The sequence below is a fragment of the Phasianus colchicus genome, chromosome 18, assembly GCF_987193195.1.
Source record: "Phasianus colchicus chromosome 18, bPhaCol1.hap1.1, whole genome shotgun sequence".
In the NCBI taxonomy this organism is placed as follows: domain Eukaryota; kingdom Metazoa; phylum Chordata; class Aves; order Galliformes; family Phasianidae; genus Phasianus; species Phasianus colchicus.
Window position 1 is genome coordinate 6,262,115 of NC_143453.1, and position 22,534 is coordinate 6,284,648.

A 22,534-nucleotide genomic window follows, 5' to 3' on the forward strand; every position below is an offset into this window, starting at 1 on the left:
AAATGAAGATCGACTGAACCTTCAAAGTGCATTGGAAAGAGATTTTCTATTCAATTCCCGGAGAACATTTTAGAGCCGTATTTCAGTGTCTCGTAATGCTGTTCCTTAACGTGCAGGTCAGAATAGGTGTCATAACCGTGTAGAGCATTTGTTGTACAGGTGACAATCCGGGACTCCCTCTTCAATCACTTGTCATTGACAGATTCTATTTAAGAATTAATATATGAGGTCATTCGTTTCACTCTTGGCTGTACTTATTCGTTTCCCACGATTAGAGCATTGCTTTAACGCCGCAGCCCCTCCCCCTGCTGCCCCTCGCGGGGCCGCGGGGCGCTCCGCCGCCCGAGGAGCCGCTCTCCAGTAGGGGGCGCTAGCGGAGCCGTTCCTTCTAGCCAGCGTCTCTATGGTTAGGGGAGGGGCTGGAGTGACGTATTCGTACGTCGCCGGAAGTTGCAAGGTTCGCTTCCGGGCGCCGCGGTGCTGTGGTAGCGGTAGGTTCGAGCGGCGCGGGCGGCGCTCGGAGGTGCCATGTCGATGTCTCACCTGTACGGCACGGACGGGGAGGATGGCGTGGAGATGGAGAGCTTCGAGGTGTCGGACTGGGACCTTCAGAATGAGTTCAACCCGCACCGGCATCGGCACCGGCAGACCAAGGAGGAGGCCACTTACGGCGTGTGGGCCGAGCGAGACTCGGACGAGGAGCGGCCCAGCTTCGGCGGCAAGCGGTGCGGGCGGTGGGGAGGGACCAGGCCTGGCGGGAATAGGGCGGGGGCCTGTCCCGCAGCCCCAAAGCCCCGCTCCGTGTGGCTGCAGCGCCGGGCCGCGGGCTGTCAGGGCAGCAGCGCTTGTTGGGGGTACGGGCGGTCATCGGGAGGAGGAACCGATATTTGTTGCCGAAAGAGAAGTAATGTTTTTACTTCCGTGCCGCCCGGCGGTTTATAAGACTTACAGGTCCTGTTTTGATTCAGCTCTAGGGATTACTCAGCCCCCGTGAACTTCATCAGCGCAGGGTTGAAAAAGTCAGCAGCTGAGGATGTGTCAGATGAGGACTCTGATGAAGATGAGAAGCCCGTTAAACAGGAGGAGATCCCTAAAGAATTTGTGCCAAAGAAATTGAAAACAGTGAGTGATCTGGGACGTTTTCATTGTAATGTGTTTGTGGAGCTCAAAGCACAGTCTGAGTTCTGGGAATAATGCCCAACCAAGACGAAGTCAGTTCCAACAGTGCTTCCAACTAGAGCACTAAAGAAAGGGAGAAACAGTTCACACTGACGTAACACATGGGGTACAGCATGAAGTTGAGGGATGTGTTTTTTCTTCCTTTTCATGGATATCCTGATGTATTGTTGTGTATCCTTGGGAACGTCACTCCATTGTGGGCTTGCTTCCAGTTGTCAAGCACAAAAACAATTGGAAAGCAGTTTCAGTGAAGTTCTTGAGAGAGCCTAAAAATTGACATCTCACTTGGAAAGTTCTTCGATGGCAGGGAACTCCCAAGTGACTTTCTGACATAGAGAGCTGGAGAAACAGTGCAGTGTGTTGACAGCTGAATTGCTTTGAGGAATACCTTGTGTCAGAGCGAAGTTCCGCAGAGCTTTGTTATTACAGCACCTTGAAAATCTTCTGTGTTTTTGTTTTAATAGGGTGGAAATTTCAAGCCCAGTCAGAAAGGCTTTGTAGGGGGCACAAAATCTTTCATGGATTTTGGCAGCTGGGAGAGACACACTAAGGGAATTGGGCAGAAACTTCTCCAGAAGATGGGTTATGTCCCTGGAAGAGGTCTTGGAAAGAATGCTCAAGGTATTGTGATCCTGTACTTGATTCTTTTTTAATAACTAATAATTTGAAGAAGAGACTGCATTGTTCAAGAACTAGCAACTTGAAATGGCTTACAGAGAAACTCTTGCTTCTCTTGCCGAGTGCTCTTTCTTGTTTGAATTTCTTCCTTCTGATCTAACTCGTCTCTTGTTAGGTATTATTAATCCAATTGAGGCCAAGCAAAGAAAAGGCAAAGGAGCTGTGGGAGCATATGGCTCTGAAAGAACCAGCCAGTCTTTGCAAGACTTCCCTGTTGTTGACTCGGAAGAAGAAGCTGAAGAGGTACTTGTATTCCTGGTACATCCGTTTATCCTGTTGTGTTGTGCAAACAAAATTCAGTTCTAGTATCTAGCTTTTGTGTTAGAGGAAATTGATCTACTTTTAGATAAGAAACGAAAAACACAAAGCATGAATTTCACTTAGACATTTTCATGTTACTTAATGTCCTTTATGTTGATTCTGCCTCACTTTATTCTAGTAGCATTGCTAGAATCCCATCCTCAGTTTCCCCCAGATAAGTAATTTGTCTTTTGTTTAAAAAAAGAAAGATAAGAAACATAGTGATAACGTTGAGAAAAGGGTTTTTGACTGGACCACAGCATTTGAGCCAGTTTTTGCTCTGCTTTGTCACTTTCCCTTTTGTTCTGCTGCATAGCATTCTTCATTGATCTGCTGATTGTTTTTTCATAGAAAACAGCCAAATTTGAGGCAAGACTGAGAACAGCAATAGCAATTTCTCCTTGTTGTTATTTAGGAATTTCAAAAAGAACTCAGTCAGTGGCGGAAGGATCCTAATGGAGGCAAGAAAAAGCCCAAATACAGCTATAAAACAGTAGAAGAACTGAAAGCCAAGGGTAGGATTAACAAACAGCTTTCAACCCCTCAGAAGGAGCTCTCTCAAGTCAAGGTAAGGCTGATAAACCAAGTGATGGCATCTCTGGGAAGCAATTCAATTAGTTTGCATTAGTGTTGAGTGCTTTTAGGCAATTGGTTAGAACTAGCTTCTGTTAAGGTGACAATTGTTGTCCATAGCCTCATGCAAATCAAGGCTTCAGATAGATTGCTGAATCATTTATTAGACCACAACATAGCCTGCAACATTGGACTTGTCCTTGAGGAACATCTTGATCTTGAGAAAATTAGTTTTCTAGAAGATTAGTTTTCTTGTTAGTTTGCTTTTGTAAGTTAATTGTTTCACATTTGTCATAGCTCGCCCAATTCTGTAAGCGCATCTGTCCTTATTGGGACTGTGCAACTAAACATACAGTACTTTTTAGGTAGAAGAGCTTTCAGACTGTAAAGAACTTGTCTTTAATGCTCTTAATGAAGTTACTCATTTAAATTGACAAGTCTATAAAAAAGTATAAAATTACCTAAGACTTCTTTGCAGTTGTGAGTAATTGCTGTTCTTAGATTAACTCAGCAAAATGGTAAAACTGAGATCAGAGGTAGAATCTTTGAGCTCTGACCTCAAATTGTTCTTCATTTACTCTAAATCTTTGCATCAGGAGCAGGCCTTTTCAGTGGTGCTCTCAGGCTGCCCCATTCAAAACCAGATTTTATTACTAGCCTGCTGGAGTAGTTGGAAATCTCCAATTTTCAAATTGGAACAAGGTATTTCCTCTTTTTAAACATTAATTGCACTTTTTAAGACAACTTTTTTTCTTGTTTGTTGGAAGGTTATAGATATGACGGGCCGGGAGCAAAAGGTTTATTACAGCTACAGTCAAATTAGCCACAAACACAATATCCCTGATGACAATCCTCAGCAGCTGCTGGGCAAAGACTCTAAGCCCCAGGGATTTGCCCTACCTGAGCTGGAGCACAACTTGCAGCTTCTCATTGACATCACGGAGCAGGAGATCATCCAGAGCGACCGTCAGCTGCAGTATGAGAGAGACATGGTAGTCAACCTAACCCATGAGATACAGAAGATGTCTGAAATTCTCTCGCATGAGGAGACAGCAATTAGCAATCTCAGCAAAGTCCTGGACATGGTGGAAGAGTGTGAGAGACGGATGCAACCCAGTTGTGAAAATCCTTTGACCTTGGATGAGTGTGCAAAGATTTTTGAGACACTTCAAGACAAGTACTATGAAGAGTACAGAATGTCTGATAGGGTAGACTTGGCAGTAGCAATAGTCTATCCTCTCATGAAAGATTACTTCAAGAACTGGGATCCCCTCAAGGTGAATATTAGTGTGATTTATCTGCAGTTCCCTTTTGATGGTATAAGTTATTTTATTGTCTTGCCTTCTCCTCTCCTTGCCCAAATTTCTTGATTAGTTGGGAGAGGAAATGAAAAAAGCCACCTTTCCTCACACATGAGAGCAGAAGAGAAAGCTCCAGATAAAACCCTGTGTTTATGCCGTAGTGAGATAAATGTGAGAAAGCTGCCTGTAGCAGAGCCTGCTCTTTGTAGATATCAGCTGAAATGAATGAAAATTCATTAAGTCCACCTATCATTTAACCTTATCATTTCCAGGACTGTACATATGGCACAGAGATTATAGCCAAGTGGAAGAGCCTTTTGGAAAACGACCAGCTGTTATCACATGGTGGGCAGGACCTATCAACAGATGCTTTTCACAGGTAAAGAACAAATTAATTGTACTTTGTTTAGTATCTTTAAATGCTGCTTCCTCCACGATGGTGAAGAGCAGTTAAAAGTGTACTTTCCAGATAATTCTTTTCAGATGTCTCTTAAAATCCAGCTGTCAGCAATATAAAAGGAAGAGGCTTTTAAATAACGGTTATCCATTCAGTTTTCCTAGGCGTGAGGCTTGAGTTTTAACCTTAGCTTTGATTTCTTTATTTTTTCCAGACTGATGTGGGAAATCTGGATGCCGTATGTCAGAAACATAGTGGCACAGTGGCAGCCAAGGAACTGTGGATCAATGGTGGATTTCCTGGATAGTTGGGTACACATCATTCCTGTGTGGATACTGGATAATATTCTGGATCAGCTCATCTTCCCCAAGCTACAGAAAGAGGTTGGTTAAGAGAGCTGTATTAGAATGAAACCTTATTTTGAACCGCTATTTGAATTTTAGTCAACTTGCAGCTTCCACAATACCAGTTTGTTGCCTTTGCCAACGTATTTTTGAGTTAGGGGGTTATTTGCATCTGGGAAGACTTTGTGCCAGTAGAAAATTAAATCTCTTCTGTGTTTTGCCTTAAGGTTGAAAACTGGAATCCTTTGACAGACACAGTCCCAATCCATTCCTGGATCCATCCCTGGCTTCCCCTGATGCAGGCACGATTGGAACCACTTTATTCTCCCATCAGAAACAAGCTGGCGAACGCACTGCAGAAATGGCATCCCAGTGACTCCTCAGCCAAACTTATCCTTCAGCCCTGGAAGGATGTGTTCACACCCGGGTCATGGGAGGCTTTCATGGTCAAGAACATTGTGCCTAAACTCGGTGAGACAAGGGAGAGGCATTTTAATTCTTTCACCTATGCTAATGCTTTCATTGTGAGATTTGCAATTCCTCATTTAGCTCTGCAATCTGGCTAACAGGCTCTGGTACAAAAAAAAAAAAAAAAAAAAAGCTGAATGTTTTAAGTTTCTCAGTTTTGGCTGTAAATTGTAATTGAGGGAAATTGAATTGGTACTGTTTTGATGGCAGGGATCAGCCAAACATTTTAAAGATCCTGCAGGTAATACAGTGCAATACAGTTGCTCCTCACGTATACATCATTATTAGATAGGTCAGGGCACTGGTAAGTCAGGTACTTCTGTAACTGTTCTTCCCCTTTTTCCAGGAATGTGTTTGAATGAACTTATAATAAACCCTCATCAGCAGCACATGGATGCCTTCTACTGGGTGATCGACTGGGAGGGAATGATTTCTGTTTCTAGTCTTGTTGGGCTGCTAGAGAAACACTTCTTCCCAAAATGGCTGCAGGTGAGGAACAAGGCTGAGTAATTTCAGACAGATGTGATTCAGAGTGAAGTGTTTCAGTGACTCTGACCTAATAATAAGGACTTCCATAAATATATCTATCCTGTTGAATTTGTTCATGTTGTTTTGCAGGTGCTGTGCTCTTGGCTTAGTAATAGCCCCAATTACGAAGAGATCACGAAGTGGTACTTGGGCTGGAAGTCTATGTTCTCAGACCAAGTGTTGGCACATCCATCAATCAAAGACAAATTTAATGAAGCTCTTGATATCATGAACCGGGCTGTCTCTTCCAGTGTTGGTAGGTGGTTTATTGTGGTGTATTCGCTTTCATACTTTGTCAGTAACAGTGCAGCATCCTTTCCTGTGCATGCTCAGATTCAGTTTGGGACCGTATTAGGTCCTGTAACTTTAGCTACAGTTTTCTGATTCATCTAGATAGTCTTTGTATTAACAGCAACATCGTAAATGCAAGCAATAAAAATGCGTGAAGGATGATTCAGAACACTATGGCTCAGTCTCACTGCATTTAATACCTTACGCATCTTGGACTGGAGTTTCCCCATGGACCTTGCTTGTGGTTTTCACACATCTTTTTTCTCCCCAACAGGTGGCTACATGCAGCCAGGTGCCCGGGAGAACATTGCATACCTTACTCACACGGAGAGGAGGAAAGACTTCCAGTACGAAGCCATGCAGGAGCGGCGAGAGGCTGAGAACATGGCTCAGCGAGGCATAGGCATGGCTGCCAGCTCTGTGCCAATGAATTTTAAGGACCTAATTCAGACAAAAGCAGAGGAACACAACATTGTTTTCATGCCTGTGATCGGAAAACGACACGAAGGGAAGCAGTTATATACGTTTGGACGGATTGTGATTTACATTGACAGAGGAGTTGTATTTGTACAAGGGGAAAAGACCTGGGTGCCAACCTCTCTCCAGAGTCTCATTGATATGGCCAAGTGAGGCTCCTGCTTGGAACTGTAAAGGTGATCTTACTAATATTTTTATTGTAACTGTCTTAGAATAAAGACGTTACAGATTTGTGAATAGTGGTACTTCAGCTGTATGCCAGGATTGTTTTCTTGGCTGTTACAACAGTGTCAAGAGGTGAAATGATACATGGAAGCTGGTGCAAAGGGAGGAACAAGCAGTTCTGATGCTTGTGTAATTGCCACTTGTGACACAGACTCAGCAATAATTGTTTCAAACCACTTGACAAATGAGGGCTAGAAGGGACTGCTGGCATTTGTTCTCTGCTCAAAGCAGGGCCAACAGCAGATCAGCCTCAAAGGCTCCACCAACAGATTCTCTCTTTGACAGCTGCACTGCCCTGGCAGCGATAATTACTGTCTCAATGGTGTCCTGCACACAGCAGCCCCTTCTCTACTGAATACCACCAGGACTTGGCCCGCCTCTCAGAGATGGAAGAGAAATTCTTTCCAGCACATTAAAATGTGCCATGGGAACTCAATAGCTCAAGGCATGGTAGGGAAGAATGGCGACAGGCTTTTTTTTCCTAGAGGGAAATGGCCTGATTCTTCATAGAGGAATGGCTGAAGAGCTTTTTTAGTAGCACTGAACAGCTGAAATCCCCTGCTTGTGAAAAAAGCTTTTGTAAGTGTGTGTTAGGAACTAGCTTCTAAAGCTTTCAGCTACGCATCCCACAAATCTCTTGCCCTTCTGGATACTTCAAAACGTGCACAGCATAGGCATGGGCTTTGAATCGAAAGCATGAAAGGAGAGCACTCAAAAGAACAAATGTTATGCAGTATGGATGGTTTAAAAGGCAGTTTTTAGTTCAATTTGCTGTAGTTCAGTGAGTGTAAGTCAAAAGTGGAGCTTTCACTTTTTAATAAAAAATCACTATGATACAAAAATGTCCCATCAAGCTCAGTGTTCAGGTGCTGCCACGTATGGCAGATGGTGATGGCACTATCAGTGCTTGATCACCTCAGCTGTGCAGGATGACTGAGGGAAGAGACAGCAGTTAGGGCTGCACTGGAGCAGGGCCGTGCTGGCTCCCTTCCTCCCCCTTCTTGATGATCTCCAAGTCGTCACACTCCTCATAAGTTGGCTCTTCCACGAACTCCCAAATTTCAGCAGAAAGTCTCTCCAGTTTGTGTGCAGGGAACCAGTGGATGGAGGTGTCATTGAAGGTATCCGAGTACCGAGGGTGAGCAGGGAGGGCAACTTCCTCCACCCCTTTTAAAATCTAAGAGCAGTTGGGAAGACACGTACAGAGCAAAAGAACTTTTGTGCAAGCTTATGTGAAGATGGGAGTGTTGTGTTAACTGTACCCCTCTTTGCAGTGTGTTCTGCAGATAATAAAATGGTCCCTGGCTTTAAAAACAACCACCTCCATCTTTGAAGTTGCAATTTATGTTCCTTCTTGTTAAAAGGTGCTGGGTCAACGCAAAACAGTATTGCTGTGTTTTAAAAAGCTTTAGTGCTTCCTACCTTTGCAATGTAAGAGTAATCTCTCTCCAATATTCTTGACAGCAACCTATAAAAAAAAAAAAGAGGTAAACTAGCATTAGAATCATGACATTCCCATGAAAGGAAGACAGCTTTTCTAAGTGGAAAAGGTAAGAAGTGACTGCTGATGACTGCAACTGTGACAGCAAGCTGAAACTGGGCAAAACATTGAAGACCATATAGAAGTCCCTTGTGGAAGCATTAGAAATAAGTGTCTAAGAAAGCAAGGAGTGGAAAATAATGCTGGAGACGGGTCCTAAGGCTGTACCTACCTCTCCTCAATTCCCTTAAAGCTGTTGCCAATGATGACCATGTTGGACAGAGCACCAACAGACCAGTTCCTCCAGAGCAGGTTGTTGTACAGTGCCTTGCCGCAGTGCACCATGTAGAACAGCGTAGGAGATCCATTTATGCTGTGCTTGCCCTCCTGGGGGGGACAATGTGGTCACAGTGTGGTTATGCGTGGACACAGCTTGGGGCTGGGAATGGGATGGGGTCCTCTTACCTCGTTCTCCGGGAGCAGACGCAGCCCCAGTGCGTCCAGCGCTGCCAGCTCCAGCTCTGAGAAGGCGGGGTCGAAGAGGAAGCAGCGGCTGGGTGGCACCTGCGGGGCACAGACGTGCGTGGGACGGGGACACGCGCGGACAGCGGGACGGGACGCGGGCGGTACACGCACGGTGGCCGCTTACCGCCAGCATCTCGAGCAGCAGCAGCAGGAAGGCGAGCTGCAGCCGGGCGGTGGGGCAGGCAGCGAACCGCCCCAGCCCGTAGCACACGCAGCGCCAAACCAGCCCCGAGCCCAGCGGCTCCCGCACGGCTCCTGCGGGCACGGGGACAGCCGTCAGCCCCCGCCCTCCTCCTCCTCCTCCTCCCGCCGCCGCCCCGCACGCACCGGCGCTCGCCGCCCAGAAGCCGGAGCTCAGCAGCTCGTCCCTGCGGGGGGAAACGCGACCGTAAGCGGGGCTCGGTAGGGGGGAAGAGCCGCGCGCGCCGCACTCACCGCGCGTCCTGCAGCCGCCTCAGCACCGCGGCACCGCCATCCTCCTCTTTCTCTTTCGCCCTCCTCCTCCGCCGCCGCCCGCTCGCCGCGCACCACCCGCCCGCCGCCGCCATGCGGCCCCTCCCGGCCACCGTAGGGCCGCGCTCACGTGATCACGCAGCCCTTCTCGGGTCGCCGTAGTTTTGAGGTCACGTGGTGCGGTCATATGATTGGCGGTGCTGCGCGGGAGTGGCTCCTCTCGGCCCCGCCGGCAGAGCAGCGCTCCAGGCCGCAGCGCTCATGGCTCGGCCTCAGCACGGCCCGGCCTCGTGGTGAGCGCTGTGCGGGCGGTCCGGGGAGAGTGCGGGAACGGAGGGGGAGCTGCCCGCTGCCCCCCCCACACAGGGTGGCACCCGGGCGGGCCGAGTCTCCCTCAGCCGGGAGCAGCCCGGCCCTGCGGGGTCCGTTTATAATAACGTGGCACCGTTCTGTGCTGCTTCTCCATCTCGGTGTTTCTGTGAGAACGCCTCGCGTAACGGCCCGTGCTGTACCTGAGGTGACGGGGGGAGAAACGTGGTGCTTTCCAAGCGTTTCAATCATCTCTGCCAATGCTTTGCTGTTCTAGGTGGAATTACTTCTTCCTTTACGATGGCTCCAAGGTTAAGGAGGAGGGGGATCCTACGAGCGCTGGGATTTGTTATTTTTATCCTTCTCAGGTAAGGGCTGTGTTTGTTTTGGTTCCTGTACATGGGTGCCTCTGTGAAAACATGCTGATAATTCTGATTCAGGGTTTCAAGGAGGAACTTTGGCTTAGTTCTCATTCAGTGTTTGTAAAAGCCCTTAGAAACCTCCCAGAGCTGGAGTTGGGTGAGCAGAGCAGCACAGCCTGGAGCTCAGAGCTGCCCATGGCACTACTGAGTGCCCACACTCTGCTCCCATGGGTGCCAGCAGTGCTGAGATTTGCTTCTGCTGCTGCATCTGATGTTGAATTGATGGACATTGTTGTGACTTTTTTTCCTTCCCAATCCCTTTTATAAGAGAAGACGGTAAATTGTTGTTGCCTCCCTTCCTTGTCAGACTCTCCCTGACCAGCAGGAGCTGCTGTGTGGGCAGATTGCTGGAGTGGTGCACTGCATGACTGAGATTTCAGGAGTTCCTCCAAGCCTTATTCGCCTGAGAAAGCTCAAGTTTGCAGTTATCGTGGATGGAGACTACCTCTGGGTGAGTCCTGGGGTCTGGAGGCACTACAGAACTAACACAGGGAGAAGGTCTGAACTGCTGTATGAAACTAAGAGGGTTTTTTTTTCTTTTCAGGGTATGGGCCTGCTCACAGATAGACCTGGGGAGAGCTAGGGTGTGAACTTGCAATGCACAACTTTTCATTGCAAGGTAACTTAGGTTTTGTTTACCACAGCGTGTAAACACGTGTAAGGGTGATCACTTCAGCTGTTTTTAAAAAAGCTTCACGTACCTCATCTGTGTGTTCACAACCAACGTACGTTCTCAATGTGCACCTGGCAACGTCTATCAAAAGTAGAGGCTTTTGTAGTTATATCCATCTATGGGCTATTGGCAATGACTGGTCAGAAGCCTGTGTGCTGGAGCTTCTGTCTTATAGTAAGGACGTGGTCTCCCCATGTAGAAGTGCTGCTGTTTGACTTTCTAACCCTCAGCATTCCTGCTGCAAGGCTTTGTCAGTGTTAACAGATGTTTAGTGTAAAAAGAGCTATGTGCAGTAAAGTTATGACAAAAGTACCCTAAACCATCCCTGGGAAACTGGACTAAGGCCAGTTGAACCTGTTTAACTGGTAGTGCTATTCAGCTTACTTAGCACTGAGCTAGGTCATCTGACATGTGATGGAAGAGGAGGGTGTGTAAAAACACTGGACTGCCAGCTTCTTTCACTCATCTTGTCTGTGCCAGAGCTCTCCTGTGGGTATTTTTGGATTTCCTTTTCATTTGACTTGTGAACCTGGGGATTGTTTGCCTGCTACAAAACTGCTTGTGTACCTTTGATACTCATTAGAAAGCAGTATGAGTTGTTCTCATCTGTTGTCTGTGGGTTTTCCCACTGAGTGCTCATCATTCAATGCTTTCTGCATTAAAGGTGCTGGGCTGTGCTGTTGATCTCCCTGATATCAGCTGTAGACGGTTTCTGGAGCAGTTGATCAGTCTCTTCACATTCTACAATGGACCTGTGCATCAAGCTTACATGGTAACTAAAGATCAGCAGCTGTAATATTTGTGGTTAGGAGGAGATCTCTGACTCTTTCTATATTGGCCAAGCTCTGTCCTCATACAGACCTACTGTTGTGTTCCCTTACACTGTCTTCCTACTTGTAAGGATCAAACTAAGCTCACACTTTTCACATCGTAATCTTTGGATGTGTACAAACCCATCCTCCTATTCCACTAAGGCTGTGTAAATGCTTGCAAGATGTTTACTAGGTGTTCATAAGGTAGTTTTCTCCCCACGTTGTCTTCCTCCTGATGCTCATAAGCTTTGCCATTTGTAAATACTTTCCCAGACTGATTACATGTAGCCACTGTGAATGCATTGAGAACTGTGAACTGATAGCCATATGGATTTTTGTTGTCCATAGGAGTTTTCTCAGGAGAAACTAAACAGGCTATGGGACAGATACATTGAATATATCCAAAAAAGCACCAATGACCTCCACAAGATTTTCAATTCTCTTTGGAATCTGGACAAAACCAAGGTAAAGTCTGTCTTCTGCAATGCACAGCTCTATCAACGCCTTAGTGCCAATATTTCTGGTTTTTTTGTTTGTTTGTTTTGCTATTTGAAGTATTTCCAAGAGCTCTCTGGCATAACTTCTGATTCTCTGTGTCTAGGTGGACCCACTGCTTTTACTGAAAGCAGCTCTCATCTTGCAGACTTGCCAGCGGTCTCCCCATGTTTTGGCAGGCTGCATTATCTACAAAGGCTTGTAAGTAACCAGGCATGACCCAGAAATTTAACCTGCATGTTAAATCTGCATATTAGATCTATGCTTTCTCAGTACCATGTTCCCAGAGTGCATCATGCTGTGCTGCTGTTCTGTCTGCATGAGATTTAATTTTTTGTTTTTTAACCACACATTGTCAGTGTTCTCTGGGCCTTACTGCAGTGCTGCAGAGGGCTTTGTGCTTGAGTGAAACTTCCCCTCCTATAGGGCCTTTTGGAGGATCTGCAGAATGTGGATCTCAGCAAGATGCAAGTGTAGCTCTGCTCGTGTATGACTTTGTTTTGTTCTTACAGGATTGTGAGCACCCAGTTGCCACCTCCTCTCACTGCTAAAGTTCTCCTCCAAGGCAGTGAGTCTTCAGTCCAGGTATGTTGCTGAGCATTCTCTGCATGCAGATGTATGCTTGTGTAGATAAACCTGGAACTTGTCACGTAGATTTTGTGCATATTGAGAAGAACATATTGATGCTGATGATTAGAGCTTTTATTAATTAAGATTGAGTAAGGTTTCATGGCACTAGAAATTTTTCTTTCAATCTGAGTTCATGAATTCTCATTTATGTGATGTTTGATTAATGTTTTACCCAAATTTGGGAATTTAGTGTTCAGTATCCAAAATGAGTATCTGAAACTGACAAATAGATCGATTCTCATTGCCCTTTATCACAGGTAATTATTTATAGGGTTCAAGATCTCAAAAAATATCAAGATTGAGCATGAGGAAGGCCTCTCTTCTCCCTCAGGTTGAGAGAACCAAGTTTTTATGCACTCCAGTAGGCAGTAATAAGAGATTATGGTATTTTTCCCAGCTGTATGTTCTTTCTTGGGAAGTCCCTTTGACTTTGAGAACTACTAGGGTACTACTAGTTCATCATTTTCAAGCCTGGTAAACTGATGACCACCAAGGGGGTGATCTAGGGTCTGTAGTCACAAACAGGACCCTCATTGTTCTGTGAGGAGACTGAAAGGGATGTCCTGGGGGCACTGAGCTGATTCTTGACTTTTCTTTCAGAGTGAGCCTGGAGGTGAGGAGCAGCAGGAGCCTGGTGAGCATCCAGCTGCAGAGTGCTGATAGTCAAGCACCCAGCAGTAGTGAATGGCAACCCTCTGGGCTGTGTTCTCTGCAGTGAGAATGTGAGGCAGTTTGCTGGGATTTGTGTCAAAGCTCTTGCTGAATGCATGAGCATATCCCTGGGGGTACTGCTGCTGCTAGTCAGCATGTGCCAGTAGGCGTTGTGTAATCAGAACTAGATCCTTCAGCTAAACAAAGGAGGTTTGCTCTTTTGAGTTTAATTGTGAGTTCTGCAGATGCCCAACATGCCTGCTTTTATTCCAGTTACCCATGTGTCTACTTGGCCACTGATAGAACCCTGAAAACAGATGGCTGATGCTTTCAGTCCAAGCCTTCAGTTGTTGTTTTTGAGCATCGATTAATAAATATTCTGCCAGGACGTGAGAGGGGGAGAAAAAAAGAAAAAGGGAAAAATGTGTCATTTTAGATACTAAGTAGATGAAGAGAACAGGAAATTGCCGCCTAGTCAGACCCAGTCATCTTGTGATGCCCCAGGAAACAGGGTGGAGTTTAGCTTCTGCTCTGTATGATAGGGCATGCTAATGTAATTCTCAGACCTCCATTGCCCTTGCAGATTCTCCATTGCCACAGGGTGTCTGTATCATCCCGGTGTTCCTAACAGAAGATGAAGTCTCAGTGCTCCGAGTGGAGTGGATGAATAGGTAGGAAAGCAGTGTGATGCATAAAGAGGCTTTTAGGACAAGGGGCTACGTGTGGCACTGTATCTTCACAGCCATTGCTGTTGTTTTCTAAAACATTAATTCAGGCTCTAGCATCTGTGTTTTGAAGTTGCCTGAGGTCTTTGAGGCTGGACAGAATTTCAGGTATCCATATGTCTGCTGTGAAGTGGCCTAAAGCAAAACTGTTTTCCAAAACCAACTGTTCTGTTGTTTCTGAATTCACAGTGCTGTTCTATAAGACTTTGTGTGTTGTGAATAAGGGAGTAACATGCCTGGGAGTTTGCAGTGTAAGAGACCCATGCTTTTCACCTGTGTTAGAAAATACCTTGTCTTTTACCAAGGTAGATGTTCTTTTGTAGCTGGAAGTGATAAAAATTATTAGGTATGTAATAAGTCCAAACAGAGTAGTGCAGTAGTTTAATCAATTTGTCATCTCCTGCTAGATCAACTGTGGCCCCAGCAAGCCCTAGAGGGGAGAAGAAGGCTCTCAGCTCCCCAGCAATTTCAGAATCAACAGGAATTCACATAAACCAAGACCTGAATGATATCTCTGTGCTGACTGAGCAAGCTTCAAGCACAGCCACACCAGAAGATGTCGTGCAATCAGGCAGCTTTGTAAACACAGTTCCTTTGAAGGGCTCCCCCAAAATGGAAGCCAGGAAAAAGAGTTCTCCAACAGCAGAACTGAGCAGCCCAGGCAATAAAAGGTCAGAGCTCAATAGAAAATCATCAGATGGACACGAAAAAGAGCTGCAGAGCCCTTCCAATCTCCATACTGCTCAGTGTGCTCAAACTACAGATTCATATCTGGAAGGCTTTTCCTTTCCAAACCCATATGCCAAGGAACAGGAGAGTCAGAGCACTCAGGAATCTGTTGTTCATGTTGAACAGCACAGTTGTCAGAGCTGTCTTGCAGACAATGCCAGTCCAACTACCTGCTCTGCTGCCCAAGAGCTGAGCAGAAGGAAGTCAAGTGAACAAGACGAACAAGGGACTCTGAGCCAAAATAGCATCTCTGCAGAAAGTGATGCAGCCAGTGGTAGTTGGAATTTGGATTGCCCAACCCCTCTTTCGCAGTCAGAGCTTGGAAGCAAGAATCAGCTGGTGGCTGTGGATGTTCAGGAGGGGCTGCCCAGTGCCCCAGCAGAGAACACAGGCTGTACCCAGAGTGGGGAGCAGGACTGGCTGCAGGCAGACAGGCTGGCAGCCCAGGGCATAGAGTCAGATAAGCACTGCAAGTTCATTCAGATGAGCTTGTATGTCCACAGCATCAAGGGGCTCGTGCTCTCTCTGCTAGCTGAAGATTGCCTCCAATATGACCAGAGCTCAATTGAGGATGTGGTAAGTAGGAAATGTCTTCCACACCTGTAGATCTCTCACAGCTGCTGGGCTTGCGGTAGGGTGGGATGGGGGCTGGTAGTGGAGAGTGAGTGTTGAATCTGTGTCCCTATCTCTTAACCGCTTTGTGGCATGGAAGGCAAAGTCGCTTTGCTGAGCAGAGTTGCCACAAGCAGAGAGAAGTCAGATCTGTTAGTGAGCATGAGGAGCCAGCCTGAGAGGTGGGTGCATTGTCATGGGTGGCACCCAGAGCTGTTATTGTGTGTTAGCACCCGTGCAACACTCCTGAGCAGAACGTGTCAGTGCAAGCGTGAGACAGCCCTGCTGGCTGCCAGGCAGCCATGCTGCTTTTGGGATTTGCTGGAAACCCTGTCAGTTCTGTAGTGCTTTTTGGAAAGCAAGGTATGTTCTCTGTTTAACCTCCACATTGTGTGTCGCAGTTTCTGTCTGGAGGCACCAACAAGATGTATCTGGCAGCAGCTCCAAGTAGCGCTTCCTCTCCAAATGAGTTTGCTTGCCTAGAATCCCCTCCCAGCCTGCTTGGACCCCTCCCCACCTGCCTGACTGTTCCTTACCTCCCCTTGCTTCCACTTCCCCCTACCCAGGGACCTGCAGCAGGAGTGATGGGTGCCAGTAGAGCACCCATCCATGTAGGTCAGGCACTGGAGCAATCCAGGATGCCTCCACTGCTGTGTGCAGCTCCCTGCTGAGCAGTGCAGTTAATGAGCTGCTCACGAGTGCGGGGGAAGGATGTGCCTGCTCCCGGCGTTTCCCTGTGAAGTATTCGTCTGCAGAGCGATGCCCTGCCTCTGCCTCAGCCAGGGAGCTGAGTCAAAGCTGCAGAGGCCTGTTTGATATGCCAGTTGCCATAGGAACAACCTCATTTCTTTAGCTGTCAGACTGGAAGGTGGAGGAGAGCTCAGACTAATGCTGCCTCCCAGCATTGGTGGAGCCTCAAGGTTACTCTTTGCTTCTGTGCTCTGAGACTCGGGGGGCTGTGTCTGTTACCCCTGTACACAGGGGGATGCATAGCACGCAGGGGTTGCCTTGCTGGAGGAAGGATTGCTGCAGGAGCCAGCAAGCCTTCACCTCCTGCAGCAGCTGTGTGAGGTTGCCCTGTCTCCATTCTGCTTGTTTGGACCAGGGCTGCACAGCTCCCACTGTGCTGTGCCTGCTCTGGTGAAGGGAGGAGGCTGCGGGTTGTGTGCAGGTAGGGACTGCTGGCTTGAGAGCTGGAGGTCCTTGCTGATGCAGATTGGGTTAGTACTGTTGGTGACAGACATGCATTGCATGTCTTTTTCCCCATCAAAACCTGAGAATGACTGGCAGTGAGCACAGTGGACCCACCCTGGCTTGGCTTGTCACTCAACTCGTTCAAGTGCTGCTTTCTGGTGGAGATGTGCTGCCAGTCCTGCTGTCCCAAGAGGAACACTGTGTTGCTCCAGGTCACAGAGCTGGGACCTTGCAGGCTGCTGCTGGCATCGTGCTTGGGCATGAGGCACAAGCTCAGCCTCAGCCTGTTCCTTTGTTTATCTGTGGATTAAAAATGACCCTTAGCTCTCAGGGTTGTCAAAGCTTAGTTGTAGTTAATTTGTCGAGTGCTTTGAGGTCCCTGAATGACACCAAAGAAGGGTAAAATATGCTACTTGTGCAGCTGTAAGCAGCAAGCAGCAGAGACCAGACCCCAGGGAGTGGCTCCTAGTGCAGACCTTGGCTGCAGAGCAGGCAGGAGCCTTGTCCTGGTGTGTGGCTGTGTAGGCTATAGGCTCTTATCCCTTTTCTTCATTGCATAGAAAAGCAGATCTGTCCTGCAACCTGGGGTCAAGGGCAACCTGTGTTGTGCTGAATGGAGGCCTGATCGTCTACACAGCTGGGGAGGGAGGTGGAGGATTAGGGAGATAATGGAGTTAATCTGCCCGCTGCACCGAGGCTGCAGTCCTACTGCTGGTCCAGAGCCTTGTGAGGAGCATCAGGCCCTCACAGAGCTGTCCTGCTCCCATCCCCTGCGTACCATTGCATTGATGTGTGTGTGTCACTCAGGTCTGCAGCTCCCTACTGGGCTGTCACTGCCTTCAGGTAAACTATGCATTTATTTGCTTTTTTCCCTCCTAGTGATAACCCAGTGCCTGCCTGCAGCCTCCATGCCCAGGCAGGGGGCATTAGGAGTATATATCTGGGGTACAGAGAGAGTGCTGCAGGAAACTCTGCAGGCACCTAAATCCATCCCAGATGTGTACATCTGCATCTCGTGTTGTATCTTTCTGGTATAAAGCTGAACAGCAGAGCAGTGTTCTTTGCTGCAGAAAGTCATGGGCAGGATATAAAAATGAGCCCTGGATGGGTAATGTTTGATAATAAATTAATGGTGTCTTCCTGTTGCAGATAGCATCAGGTGGTTTAATGGCTTGTTTCCAGGCTGGGGTGCCCTTTTCTCAGTCCCCATCTCACTGCTTCCTTCTGCCCATGTTGCCACAGTTCTGGTGGGAGCCTGTATAGCAGCAGGAGGGCTCTGATCCCTGTAACATGTGCATCAGTCACCATGCTCCCTACACTGCCTCCTTGCACGTCTGCTCTAACATATGCCTTTTACCCTGTATACAGTACCACAGCAGTCTGGCTTCTCTGAATGGCCTCGAGGTTCATCTGAGGGAGACTTTGCCCAAAGACTTTCTGTCCTCAGCCAAGGCAACCTACAGCTTCACTCACTATGACTGCATCCAGAATGTGCTCACAGGTAAGTCTGCACTTGATGGACTGTTTGGGGTTTGTGGTAACCTTTCCTCATGTTTCAGACAGCTTCTCAGACGCTGCTTGTTAAGTTGGTGCAACTGACACTTAAGAAATGGCCCTGAGTGATGGTACAGCAGTGTTAAGTTGTTTCTAGCTGGGAGAAGCAAGATCTGGGAGCTGATGGTAGCCAGCAGTTGGAAGAATGCTGCCCTGGGCTGATGGCAGACCACGTGCATGCAGGAAGCCCCGTGCACAAACTGCTCCTGTTCATTCTCATATTTCCCTTTTCCTGGCAGCTCCCCAGGCAACAGCCTGGCTCTCTGCAGCTTAGAAGAATCACCCTAGGGAATGAGAGAAACCCCAGTGATTGCAGGTGACCACACCTCAAGTCTTCCTTGCGCCCCTGCAGTCTGGGTACACGTGGACAGAGTCAGTGGGGCACCCCAGCACCCCAGGCTTTGTGTGTGGCTGAGCAATATGCAGCTACTGGATGTTGAGGTTACACTGGGACTTAGGGTGTCATCCACTCTGCTCTGCTGACACAGGGAATGTAGTAGGAGAAATCCACAGCATTTTTCTGCTCGGGAAATAGGAGCATTCTTCTTCACAGCACAGGCTTTTAACACTCCCCTGCTTGTGTCCTGCAGCCAATGTGCCCCATCCATCTGGCCCTCTGGATCGGCACTTCCTGAGGGCTGCCACGCTGATCCACTCCGACTTCAATCAGCTTCCAACTGTTTCAGAAGTGATTGTTAGGTAAGGTGTGTTCATTACTCCCTCCTCTTCTAGGCACAGGGCTGCTGTTTAGCGTATGAAGTAGGTGAATGCTGCATCAGTGCTCTCTGGCACTGCTTGCTGAGGTCTGGCAAGTGCTGTCATCGCAGTGGAGTCTCTTAGCAGTGGTTAGTTGTATCACCTTATTCCCTCATTCTTTATTAAGCAGACTGCTCTTCAGATGCAAGGTGCTTAATATTCTGCCTGTAGTGTGATCTGGGTGCTAATAAGCTAAAATGGCACTGATGTGAGTGAGCTGAAGGCATGGCTGAGTTGTGCCATGGGTTTGGATTAAGATATAATGCTAGAATATTATCAGATCCTGGCAACATAAGGTTCTAAGAGACAGTTTTAAATATAGCTGTTCCTAATAAATTTGTCTCGGCTGCGAGCCAAAGGCTCACAGAATTGGCAACCTAGATTTTGTTTTCTTGCACGGCTTGTTGAGTTGGAAACACACAGTAATGTGCGTGGCAAACTCGATTGTGATGCGCCAAGCAAGATGGTCTTATCACAGTCAGAGCCTCTCCACGCAGCCACAGCTAAGGCTGCTTCTGTGCTGCAGCACTCTATGCTCCTGCATCCTCAAAGAAGGTGGTTATGTTGTGTGAGCAGAGATTCTGCTTGCTTGGCCACGCTTGTTTGTCCAAAACGTGATGAAATAAAGATGCTTCTGGGAATTTCTGCTTCACTTTTTATGATGCTTGCCAAGGGAATGTGAATCATATACTTCAGTGCTGGAGACTCCTTGTTTAGCATTAGATTGACTGGCTCCTTAAATCTGATACTGGGTAAGCTGGCGCATTCTGTGTTGCCCCAAAAAAAGCAACTGTGTGTGTGAATCAGACTGAGTAACAAGATGACTAAAACTGCTTTCTTTTATGGGGAGTTGTCACAGGAGGGTGTCAGCAAACATATCAGTTGCTGCTTTCCGCTGTCAAGGAGGAATGCAGAGTCCTTTGCTTTGCTTCCTCCGAGCTCTCTCACAGGTAAACACTGAGAGTGCTGGTTTTTTACTCAATGACTTGAGCCTGTTTGGTTACAGTATCTGATCAGTGTCTTAGTTTCATCACACATGTGACTAAATAACCTCTGTGGTTCCTGTTGCAGGGTGATGTGCTGGGATTTGCTTATGGACAGCAGCAGTGAGTTAGGTGTTAATCTTCTGAGCTGGTCACAGGCCATGAAGGATATATGACCCTTTCTTTTAGGATCTAGTCCTTTCAGAAGGAAGGTCTGATTCCCTGTGGCCTTCTGGTAATACTTTGCAGGGTTTAGATGGATCTTGAAGTCCCTCTAACTAGGTGGGAGTCCAGTGCTATGAGCATTCCAGTGCCCAGCACTGTAAGCACAAAACTGTAAGTCCTGACTTCTGCTTTCTCTTCTGTCTCCCCAGGAATGCCTCCACAGCAGTGTATGCCTGCCGGAACCCCGTCCAGGAGACCTACTTCCAGCAGCTGGGTGCTCCGCTCCGCAACTCGGGTGCTCCCAACCCTCAGGACAGTGCTTTCAGCTTGCCAAACAAGGCCAAGCAAAAGCTGCTGAAGCATGGAGTGAACCTATTTTGAACTGATGCACTGAGGTAGTGTATCTCAGCAATAACGAAAGCTGGTTCATCTCCAGTAACCAAATTCTCAAAGCTTTTTGTTCTGTAAGCACAATGCTCTGTGCTAACTGTGGTCTCCAGCCTGCCCTGATGAAGGAGCACTCTTATTGCCCTGCTCCTGTGCATGATGTCATTGATGTTAGCACTTACCAAAGACTGAAGATAGAAAATAGCTGTGTTGGGGTGTTCAGTTTACGTTGACTTGTAGGACTCCTTGTGGTGCTCTGCCACTACAGACAGACTCCTGGAGTGCCTTGACCAAAAGTAGAACCTCTCATTGCTCTAAGCTACACAGGACAGTGGATTACTGGGCAGTGCTTGCTTTCAAACCCTGCACTCGCCTTGAGTTCTGTTACTGTGTTTGTCCTGGTCAGACTTGGGCTTTTTTTATACCTCTTTATCTACAGAAATGATTCCCTGCTGCAACACAGTGCCTTATCTTGATTAATAGCTTGCAAGCTGACTAACTGGAATAGAACAAGTGCTGTGAAACTCCTTGCTCCCCTCCAGTAGTTGTCAGTAGGTTTTATTCTGTAGCTGTATTTAGCAAATCCTTGTCCCTCTGCCCATGCCTGCTCAGTGTTCTCTACAAGCTGCCCACCAGAAAGCAGAAAGGTGCTGCAAACCTCTGGCCTCCCCTGGGGACCCTGAATGCACTACAACCCTCTGCTCCTCAGCCACCCATGTCCTTCCCCTCCTGTTGGAGTACCATGCTTCACCTCCTGGCTTTCTATTTGTTTGCACTCCATTGGCTGAGAAGGTAGAGACCAGCCCCTTAAGCAGATGAGACCAAAGAGGCTTTATAGCTCCTTGGCACTTGTTGTCTTTCTGCTTGTCATCCCCTGGTCAGTGACTTGCGGGGGTAGGACAGGTAGTGATGGCTGCCAGCCCTGAGTGATGAATCCTGCCATCTGACTGTGCTGTGTTCTGAGACTGCTGCTGCTACGTACGTGCACATCACTGTGAAAATAAAAGTCTCCAAGACTCATCCAAGAGCTCTGTGTTGGCGGCCAGAGTCCTACTCACTCTGCCTTGTTTGTGGCTCGTGTTGGGGTTGGGTGACCTGAACGGTGCTGTCAGCTCCCTCCTGGCTGAGCTCCTGCAGTGATGTGTGCTCCATCAGGAAGCGCGGAGCTGAAGGAAAAGCCTGAGAGGGACAGGAGGGATTTCTGGCACAGCAGCAAAGCACAGAATAGATGCCTTCAGGAATCTTCTGCTGCAATCTGCTGTGCCGTCTGTTAGCAGTGAACAGCTGGGCTGGTTCCGTTGTGTTCTGCTGCTTGAGCTGCATCTGGCCTCCAGGATAGCCTCCAGGGTTTTGCAACAGAGGAACATGGTCTTTAGGGTAGGATAGTAAAGCGCTCCAGGCTTAATGGTTGCATGGGAGGGAGGATGTTTAGAAGGGTCATGTTAAAGTGCAATGATGAGGAGCAGCTGCTGCCCTGGCTGTGTCTTTCTTGTGGGGGTCAGGGCTGATGCTGAGCAGTGCCAAGCTGCCCTGGGGCTGGAGGGGGATGTATTGGGTACTGGCTTTTTTGCAGAAGGATGGCAAATGTTGTGTGAAAGGCAGCACGACATCCTAGAGCTGCTCCTGTTGAGGCTGCTTGCTGCCCTTGATGTGTCACTGCAGGCAGCTGCAAATGTTTTCCAAAATGTGGATTGGGGAATTTATTTATTTTTTCTCCTTTTGGAAGGCCCTTCTGTCAAGCCTGAAGAGCACTGGATCTATGTGGTGGTTCCTGGTGCTGCTTTGGCAGGGGCAGTGCTGGTGGCTGATGGCAGGCTGGGGTCAGCTGTCCAGCTTTGCAGGGCAGCAGGGACCTGAGGAGTGGGATCAATACAGGGAGCTGCCAGGCAGCTGCCCATTGTGCTCCCTAATAGCACGGGCAGGGGGCTAGGGCTGGGGCTGTGCTGAAGCCATGCCCTCACTCACTGCATGTCAATTCAGCCTCAGCCCATCACCTCCTGCTCTGCAGCTCCTGTTATTTCCAATGCTTTGTTCCTTACAGCAAGCTGGGCTGCTGGGGCCAGCTCAGGAAAGGATCCAGCTCCTCTGTGTTTTGCTTTACCCTGGAACAGTTACACAAGCAGGCAGAGTCTGGTCTGTTTTCAGCACAACGGTTTATTGATAATCTTTACTTATCCACTGTAGGAATGTTACCAAACTGTCAGACAGTTACAAGCCA

The 22,534-nt window shown here is 47.8% G+C and overlaps 3 protein-coding genes across 7 annotated transcripts; 2 read left to right on the forward strand and 1 right to left on the reverse strand.

Annotated features, from left to right (window-relative positions):
- The first annotated feature begins 2 nt into the window (after positions 1-2).
- Positions 3-8,078, forward strand: TFIP11 (tuftelin interacting protein 11). Its single transcript, XM_031592404.2, has 12 exons — positions 3-725; positions 969-1,122; positions 1,644-1,800; positions 1,973-2,100; positions 2,573-2,725; positions 3,498-4,007; positions 4,304-4,410; positions 4,643-4,811; positions 5,000-5,243; positions 5,587-5,729; positions 5,859-6,024; positions 6,334-8,078. The coding sequence occupies exons 1-12, from the start codon at positions 529-531 to the stop codon at positions 6,687-6,689; spliced, it is 2,484 nt and encodes an 827-aa protein (XP_031448264.1). The 5' UTR covers positions 3-528; the 3' UTR covers positions 6,690-8,078.
- SRRD (SRR1 domain containing) lies at positions 7,714-9,344 on the reverse strand. 2 transcript variants are annotated; one of them, XM_031592410.2, is made up of 7 exons: positions 9,202-9,344; positions 9,094-9,134; positions 8,891-9,021; positions 8,707-8,805; positions 8,474-8,628; positions 8,184-8,229; positions 7,714-7,938 (listed from the first exon to the last, which is right to left on the reverse strand). In XM_031592410.2, the coding sequence occupies exons 1-7, from the start codon at positions 9,312-9,314 to the stop codon at positions 7,714-7,716; spliced, it is 810 nt and encodes a 269-aa protein (XP_031448270.2). In that variant the 5' UTR covers positions 9,315-9,344. The 2 variants fall into 2 exon arrangements, with proteins under 2 accessions (XP_031448270.2, XP_031448268.2); XM_031592408.2 differs by having other exon boundaries at positions 8,891-9,134.
- On the forward strand, positions 9,023-22,439 carry HPS4 (HPS4 biogenesis of lysosomal organelles complex 3 subunit 2). 4 transcript variants are annotated; one of them, XM_090120878.1, is made up of 13 exons: positions 9,023-9,154; positions 9,806-9,896; positions 10,258-10,401; positions 11,288-11,395; positions 11,784-11,900; positions 12,037-12,131; positions 12,443-12,515; positions 13,161-13,194; positions 13,795-13,882; positions 14,344-15,241; positions 17,840-17,972; positions 18,616-18,724; positions 20,139-22,439. In XM_090120878.1, the coding sequence occupies exons 3-13, from the start codon at positions 10,315-10,317 to the stop codon at positions 20,308-20,310; spliced, it is 1,914 nt and encodes a 637-aa protein (XP_089977004.1). In that variant the 5' UTR covers positions 9,023-9,154; positions 9,806-9,896; positions 10,258-10,314; the 3' UTR covers positions 20,311-22,439. The 4 variants fall into 4 exon arrangements, with proteins under 4 accessions (XP_089977004.1, XP_031448265.2, XP_089977003.1 ...); XM_031592405.2 differs by lacking the exon at positions 9,023-9,154 and adding an exon at positions 9,379-9,512; XM_090120877.1 differs by lacking the exons at positions 9,023-9,154; positions 13,161-13,194 and adding an exon at positions 9,379-9,512 and having other exon boundaries at positions 13,776-13,882.
- Positions 22,440-22,534: the final 95 nt, after the last annotated feature.